General features: G+C 35.9%; 1 protein-coding gene across 2 annotated transcripts; it reads right to left on the bottom strand.

The window, feature by feature from the left end:
* Positions 1-1,454: 1,454 nt before the first annotated feature.
* On the bottom strand, positions 1,455-8,502 carry LOC108682994. 2 transcript variants are annotated; one of them, XM_018172266.2, is made up of 8 exons: positions 8,345-8,502; positions 7,244-7,376; positions 6,384-6,629; positions 6,055-6,182; positions 5,695-5,796; positions 3,755-4,494; positions 2,572-3,388; positions 1,455-1,672 (listed from the first exon to the last, which is right to left on the bottom strand). In XM_018172266.2, exons 1-8 carry the CDS (start codon positions 8,441-8,443, stop codon positions 1,619-1,621), a joined length of 2,319 nt encoding a protein of 772 aa, XP_018027755.1. In that variant the 5' UTR covers positions 8,444-8,502; the 3' UTR covers positions 1,455-1,618. The 2 variants fall into 2 exon arrangements, with proteins under 2 accessions (XP_018027755.1, XP_047737263.1); XM_047881307.1 differs by lacking the exon at positions 1,455-1,672 and adding an exon at positions 2,022-2,169.
* Between the last annotated feature and the right edge of the window lie 421 nt (positions 8,503-8,923).

Here is an 8,923-nt window from a genome sequence, read left to right as displayed (position 1 = left end):
TAGGTGATTTACGTCTATTTATCAGTATAATCTCAAGGCACTTGTATTCAATAACCTGTTCTACCCGGTGACTGACAACGGAACAACTACAGCCGCCCCAGTAATAAACAAACGAAGTCTAGATATTCTTTAACTGGTATGAAAATGACTACAGGTAGGTGGGAAAATCATGCACTTGATATTGTGCTACAAGACGGTGATAAATTTCGGAATTTGGTCAATTTCAAATATTGATCCGGTGATCTGAGAAATTAAACTTGAGCACAAATGTTCTCATCCTAATTAGCAAGTAGCCAAAAAGCATCCATAACGTGACGTCGAGAGCCCATAAACATATTTCCTAGTTTTAGAGCTTATCATAGAATCCTCAAATAAGAAACAATGGAAAAGGATTAGTAAAATGGAATAGTAATTTTCGCACCAACAGTAAGTATTTTGAGAGTATTGACTTTTTTTGATAGTAACTTAATATTTCAAATAAAAATAGACAAAATATCAAGGATAAAATTGTTTAGCAAAGCAAAGACTTTCAAGTAAATTTGAAGTTCCGACGGCATACATTGTGCGACTTTTGTGAAGCTAAAGCATAAACTGACGCGGGCAATACAGAAAAACTGTTACAGTGAGAAACTCAAGAGATGAATAAACGGATTGAATTTAATTTTAAAAATTCTTCATCAGTCACGCAAGCCACAGCCGATGAGAAGATTTGGACAGCACCGGACACTTAAGCACTAATATCTCCTAATATTATGATCACAAATATTGAAATAATGTTCCAGATTAAAGTTAATGGTTGTGCACTAAGCATCTCTTAATATTATAATCACAAATATATAACGATTATGAATATTCAAGATTCAAATTAATGATTGTACCATATACATTTTTCCACCTTATGATTACAAATATTGAAATAATATTCCAGATTGAAGACAAAATAAAGGTAATTAAATAAAAGTTTCATACCATTTAACATTCCTTATACACTACATCAAAATAAAGCTCTTAGTTTGGCCTCTTCCATATTCACACTACATCGTGAAAAAGAAATTGTTTGAACTAATAGTAAAATAAAATGTATTGCTGTACCTGGCAATTGACTATAAACGAACATAATAATACCTTAATTTACCCAAGCATTCCACTAACTACATCGTGAAAAATAAATTGTTTGAACTAATAGTAAAATAAAATGTATAGCTGTCCCTGGCAGTTGACTATAAACGAACATAATAATACCTTAATTTACCCAAGCATTCCACTAACTTCAATGTTATTAACTGGTTCGAAATCTTAAACCATTTAACATGAACAACTAAAACTAAATACAATTCCAAAAAATAGTATGATCTAATCTTCCTAACAAAATTACAATATTTACCTACTTCTTTTATCAACTGAAAATTCCCCTTTTCTGTTTTATGAATAAAATAAAAATAAATAGGAAGGTAGAGTTCCATTAAGAGCACGCTGGAAGGCACTGCACATTAGCCCTACAATAAATTAGATCGCGTGCAAAATAAAATAAAAAAAAATTCTAGCAAACTCGAAGATCATAAGATTACGAAGTTACGGCAGAAGGTGCTGCGGGCACGAACTGCAGCAGGCGCGAACTTCAGCAGGCACGAAGCTTGCCTTTCCTCAAGAGTGCGTCTGCCACGTCCAACTCCTGAGATATGAAGCACCATCATTAGATTTAATACCTTATCAGCTTATAAAACATAAAAATTAAGCCAAATATAAGAGACATGAACATAAGCAGTACACAAGATGAGACATGAACATGAGAGACTGATTCCTAATTTGATAAATCAATCGAAGTTAAACGTTGATTTTCAAATCATTGTAAAATATTTTCATAAACTCAGATGTTCAAAACAAGGATGCATAATGAGAAGTAGACAATTCCGAAACGTTAAGTACGCAAAATAAATTTAGATCGTAGCACTAAATCCTTCAAGGAGTTATGTTAACTTAAGAAAGCAAAATTATTGATAACAAACAAAGTGAATAAATTCACAGGAGAAGCAATTTCTCGCAAACTCGAAGATCATAAGATTACGAAGTTACAGCACAAGGTGCTGCGGGCACGAACTGCAGCAGGCGCGAACTTCAGCAGGCACGAAGTTTGCCTTTCCTCAAGAGTGCGCTTGCCACGTCCAACTCCTGAGATTTGAAGCACCATCATTAGATTTAATGCATTATCGGCTTATAAAACAAAAATCTATCTAGATATAAGAGACCGGAACATAAGCAGTACATGAGATAAGTCATCCACACGAAAGGCCGATTCCTAGACCATTGAATTTAGACGTTGATTTGCTAATCATTGAAAATATCTTCATAAACTCAAATCTACAAAACAATTCTGAAACGGTAAAAAAAAAACAGTACAATTCTGAAACATTCAACACGCAATACACTAAATCCTTCAAGGAGTTATGTTAACTTAAGAAAGCAAAATTATTGATAACAAACAAAGTGAAACAAAATTTGAAAGAACCTTCCGACTAAAGATTTCCTGCTAGAATGCTTAATTCAAGGCATCAGATCACAGGATGCTCTCACCTTCTGCCCAGTCTTGTAGCAAAGCCGAACAAGTGGTACGGGTTCGTCATATCGTTCATTGTCGTTAGTCATGCCAAAGGCGAGTCGCTCGACAGACCTAAGAAGAAAGTCCTGCCATCGTAGCTCATTTAGAGATTTTTCGCGAGAAGAAATATCAGATTTCAGTTTTAAGGTTTCAGCTTCGGTAAGTTTTGTATCGTTTGATAAAATGGCCTCTTCTTGTAGCATTGATCGTACATCAGACCAGATAAATTGGTCTAGGTTGTTCCAGCGGTTAGCAGAACTACCAGCCTCTGTAATGTCCTTCCATAGAATTTTCAGGATTTTGTTGTCTTCTTCAATTTCATTTTGAGAGGTTTCTGAAACACAATTTTCGTCGTTCCCATTATTTGTTGTCAGATTTTTTGAATGAATTTTGTAGTTATTCAGCAGTTTCTCAAAGTAGTACAATTCAGATTCCATCAAAACAATCGCGTTTTCGGTTTGTTGCAAATAATCCAAGCCGTCGTTTGCAACAAAATCCAATACCTCGCAAGGAAGCAAGTTCTGAGCATCAGGAACTCCATGCTTAGTCAGTACAGGTTTCAACTGCTCTAGAGTGTATTGTAGCTGCTCACGGCAACCTTCATTCAAGGATGGGTCCTTGTGAGGAAGAACTGAGTTGGTCTTGGAGGTAACGGATCCATTGACGTGGCCGTTGGATAAAGATTGGACATTCTTGTGTCTGTAGCCAACGACCTTGGCTGTCACTACGTCAGGAAAAGAAGTTTGTGACAGCTGGGAGAGTGCAAATTCTGCAGCGGCGCGTTCGCTGGGTCTGCAATAGAAGTAAAATTAGAGCGAGAATAAGATTAAAACTTGATAAATAAGTTTTTGATAAACTTGTTATAGGATTATAAAAACTTTGATAATCAAGAAGATTAAACCTTGATAGTTTACCAGGTATATATATTTTAAAACCTTACATGCAGTTATCTTAGCCACATGTAAAGTGTTTAAAAAAACAAGAAGTTTTATTCAAAAGGTTGTCAATTTAAAATTATTAATTTTTTTATCTTATAGATACCTATAACAGATATTCTAATTTAATTAGAAAGGAGATAACATATTCTGCGGAATAAATAATAAATTTAGGCTCAACCAGGCAACTTATGATCATTAGAAAGCTATGAGTGTATCTCACATGGGGGCCACGTCGGCGAGCTGCACTTTGAAGGCTTGGTGGCTAAGGCGTAAGAAATCGGTTCTCAGTTCACACATGTCGTTCAAGGAGCGAGAGAGAAAGTCCCCGTAATCAACCAGAAACACGAGGTACAAGCACGGCTTGCCAGAGGAATTTTCTTTGTGCACTGAATTTGGTCCAGGAATGTCAGGTAGATTGCCGTTTTCAGCAGGAATTTGGCTTGAAGGTTGACTGGGTACAGTGCTTCTAGTCAACGCTTTTTTGTTCTCAAAACTTATTTTGGATGAGATGGAGTTAGCAGTACAAGTTGATACATGGACTGGTGGCATCACGAACAGATTTTCCTCACTTATCTCTTCTGACACTGCATCAGCTCCATTGTGATCGTTATGATGATTTAAGGGAACATGTGATACGAGTTGATTTTCATGCAAATTTTCACACGAATTCTCGCAATGTACCTTGTTTTGGGAAGAGGCAGAAATTTCTGCTTCGACTTTGTAATATTTACTTTCAGTTAAATTAAATGCAGGAACTAGAGATGCCACTTTATCAAGATAACGTTCTCCAGCTCTCAAAACTTGAGCTCTGTACCACAAATCCTGAGAGCAGCGCACAGCCACCATGTCCCCGACGCATGCACGTGTCAGAGCCATGGAGGTCTGAGTGTCAGGGTCGCTGTAGTAAGAAGACATCGCCACGATCATGTCGTCCAGCTCTGCTGACTTGTTGCCCACGTACTGTCAATGGATGGAAGAACTTATAAGCTAATTTCATGCTGTCGACGTACTGTCAATGGATGGAAGAACTTATAAGCTAATTTCATGCTATCTTTAGCCATCAACATGCAGCACTTATTTCAGTAGTGTCTTCAGTAGTGCAGCACTTATTTCAGTAGTAGTCAAAACAAATAAATAAATGAAAATAGGTTCCTACCAACATTGCGAAGGATAGTAAATTATATCTTTAATTCCAGCAAGCATTTTAACTTGGACTTGGTGAAGTAAGGATGCACCAAAATTGTAGCACTCCAACCTTGAAGAACTAACAGTTGACTAATTAAGCCACAAAATTCTAATGAGAAAGCATCAATAATAATTTTACATATGAACGTCGTAGATATACGTATCCAATCTGGCACAAAAAAAAAAATAAAATAAAGAAAGTCAGTCGGCAAGGAGTATATAAGTTGTTTTTAAGGAGAAAATATTTATTTCATTAGTAGAGGTCCCTGACACAGGACTATATAAAGTCATCTTTTTAGAACAAATGTTCTCAATTTCAGTCAACTGCCATTAAAGTGATAATTCCTTTTATGGGGCAATGGAAGTATGTATAATATCTTGTACACCTATCTTCAGGAATAAATCTCAATGCAGACATTATTTTAGACAAGGGCTTCATGTTTGTTATGCCATGTCTTATAATAGATCAACAAGGTTTTGTGAACCGCAGCTTTAGAAGTATCATGATGCAGCTAGGTACACAGGTTGTTTTATACATTTAACATTGTGGCAAATTACCAACGTTTTTCATTTCATTTCCACTTAACGCTCGACCGCCTGACATGAGTAACCGGAGCAATATTGTCATAAGCTTACTTTCCAAAAAGGATACGTTCTAGAGAGCACAAAATGACTGGCACTGATGGTTGAGGCTACGTACGACAACTTTAAAATATTCTCTGATGCGTACAAACGTCCTCAGGTTGCTACAGCTACACTCAATATTATACGTATAATTGAAGTTGAAAGTTATGTTCCTGAAGAGTGACATAGGTATGGCGGTAGAGGTTTATATATAAGTAGACCAGTAAGTATAATAGGAACCACCCTTTTCCTAGATAAGATATTGATGAAATCATGAAGTTAATCAGGAAATAAAAGGAGAAACTGGCAAATAAAGTCACTTGTTAGCCACTATTAATTTACACGACCAACCTGGAGGTAGAGCGTGATGGGCGAGGCAGTGGCACATACTCTCACTTCACTAGCTGAGTATTGCAAGGCATCAGGCCTTGAGCTGGGCACACATTTGTTGGCCTGCAAAAATACAGCTTTGTAATACAGTACCTAGTGATTTTTACCATAAATTAGGATGTTGTAGGTTTAGTAAATAATTTTAGACTTTGCGGTATCAACCTAATCATTAGAATTTTTTGTTTTTGCTAAATAAAATATGATTAGAAGAGAGGAAGTACCTATATAAATAGAAATGGTAGCAACAGTGAGATTCAAGTTGGGTAAAAATTCCATTTAAGAGGAAAATTTATGTATAAACAAAATTATCCTTGAATTTACTGTTGACTTTGATCGGTTGTTCTTGGTGGTAGTTAGTTCTCTCTGCAGAAGATGCTTCACTTTATCAGTGATGACATTAACACAAGCTGCCACTCCTTCCTTGCTTCCTCTGATGGATATTTCACGAGCTGAAAATTAAAATTAAACTTTAAAAAATTCAACAATTTATTCCTGGCTTCATCCCATATCAACAAAACTATATTAAAAGTTATTATTCAACTATGCCATTATAAATAGAATAGGTTGATCCAAAGACCTTGAGCACTAATTGCTATGACTGCGAGTGTAAGACTGGAGACAAAGTGCCAAGTATAATAGGATCATCTTACAAATCTGAGCAGGGTCAGAAGATTTGGGTTCAACTTTAATGTGAACACCGGTGTGCTGTATCAGTTCCTTTATATTCTGGCCTTTGGTCCCAAGAATGCCTCCAACAACAGCACTGGGCACAATCATGTTCTGTACAATTGAGTTGCAAGATGCTGACTCAATGGTGTGTTCAAGAAGACTGCGAGCAAAACTGACAGCATCCAGGGAGCCACGAATTGTGCACTGACATTTTCCCACAGCTGTCTCTGTTGAAATTAAAAATTAATTGCATATATTAAAAAACAGGAAAAAAAATCCCTACACTTCAGTTGATGTAGAAAAATATACCTAACTCAGTAGGTACTCACTGCAGTGAGTGACTGTGAGCACATTTTCTCATCAACGAAAACATGAAGTCACTCACAGACAAACAGACAGACAAACGGACATGACGAGCACAATAGCACCTTTTTTTCCATAAATGAGAAAATGCGCTAAAAAGAATAATTTCCTCCAATCCAGCCAACAACACTTTGCCTGTCCTCTCTTTCTCATGGCACCTCCTTGTCTCTTCTCTGCTGAGACAATCCAGTCAGCCATTTCCCATGGAAGAGGCTGCCTTTGCAGCTACGCTCACTTTTTATTCTATCTACCTCCTAGCCTCAGTGGACATTGACTGACTACCGTACATCACCAACATGATTACGTAATTTATGTCAGAAGATTAAATCTACGATTCAATTTTCTGCATTGCCCTTTGATTAAAAGATATATAGCAGATGTCAGAAATACCGAAGGTCAAATTTATTTAGACACTAAAGAAGCACAAATTAGCCATTAAATTAATTAATTGTACCTTAAAGCTATAGGTTAAACTTACTGGTGTGTTTTAACTGGATGCTTGTCTGTGACTTTGCTTCTATTATTTTGATGTTAGCTCCTTTGCGCCCAATCACTCGTCCAGCAGCCTCTTTTGGAACTTCAATGGTCACACAGCACCAGTCTGAGTCCCACTGTTGAGATGTTAGAAAACATTTTAGGAAATTCTCTAGTAAGCAAACAAACCTTTGTCTACAGTACCAAGATAACAAGATGCTTTGTGGCTTTGTGAAGCTTGGCAATGGTTTATACAGTATATGTTTGGAAATTTTTGAAAAAAGTGCAAAAGAATGATACTAGACTATCCTTGCTGCATCAAGGACACCAAATGAATGGAAACTTGTGAAATTGTTGTTTCTTCCTGTGACTTTTGGAGATTTTAGCCCAATATTAAATATTGGTTTCTTGATCCCAAAAACAAGCTTTTTAAGAATCTGATGTTATGTCAGGTCAGGATAGCCAAGTTTATTTCTGGAAAAATATTAGTTGAAATAAAATTAGCTCTTAATATATTAAATTTTTTCTCCTAATAGGTTTCATGAACATTTTGACAGTACCTGGGTACTTCCAGAAAAAATTATAAGCTTGGCCATTCTAGTATAACCCCAGATTCTTTAAAAGTTGGTTATTATGGCATCTTTCATGTCAAGAAACAAGCAGACAAAAAACTTTTAGCTACTGTTAAACTGCAGAGAAGCAAATATTTTATTAAAAAATGTGTTCTCTTCTACTCAGAACCACAGGGTTCAATCATTCTGAGCTGTACTGCTGTAGTCAATATTGAATATTTTGTTAGAATTTCCAAACCATCACCAATAAAAAGGATTATTTCACAAGAGATTTTTGAAAATTGCAGGCCGAAATGTGCTATTTTTCTTAGTTTTTACTGAACACATTATTAAAGAGGGATAGGTATAATTGAGGAAGGGAGTTTTTGCCTCCTTTGTGGAGTACTTTTGTCAAATCTTTCAGTTTGAAAGCTCCTGTCAATTGAACACAGAAAATGATATGCAAAAAATAGATATTTTATATCAAAATCAGAATATTAAAATTCTCTTGGAAAATTAATACTGAAAAAATATATGTAAAAATAGCTACTAACCTTTTTCAGCAGCAGGTACAAGCTACAACTCACTCCAGCTAAAACAGCCATGGTACTGAGCTTGGCATTATTGCTCAGCCCATAGAGAAAAGAAAGCATTATAAGAACTTGCTCAACTGTTTTAGGTACAATTTAGGTAAGAAAAATTAGAGGTGCCTGCAAAATACAATGCATCATTTTTAGTATTATCACATTTTTTAGGTTGCAACAAACCTAAGACTGTAAGAACTGTTATTCATGCTTTAGTTTAGGATTTCAGAGATTAGGTCAAAAAACAAACACAAGTTTTCCTTTTTGGTCAGATTGTGATTTCATTCCTTTAAGTGTTGCAGTAACATTTGATTCCACAATGCTAGCTATAATAGGTACCAGCAAACAGGGTAATAAGGGACACTTTTTCATTTTTTATTGATAACCAACTTGTTACCATGAAACATTTCATTTTGAACATCTTTGCCAGGGCTATCCTATGGCATCTCAGCAAAAATTCCAAATGCTATTTGTAAGGGGCCAGAAGCAAAAAATAGGTCCAAAATAACCCATGGGAACGGGTTAATTTGGGACACTTGAAATAAAACT

Source organism: Hyalella azteca, unplaced genomic scaffold, assembly GCF_000764305.2.
Source record: "Hyalella azteca isolate HAZT.00-mixed unplaced genomic scaffold, Hazt_2.0.2 contig7612, whole genome shotgun sequence".
Taxonomy (NCBI): domain Eukaryota; kingdom Metazoa; phylum Arthropoda; class Malacostraca; order Amphipoda; family Hyalellidae; genus Hyalella; species Hyalella azteca.
Note: the sequence above shows the minus strand (reverse complement) of the source record. Positions and strands in the feature narration are given on the sequence as shown.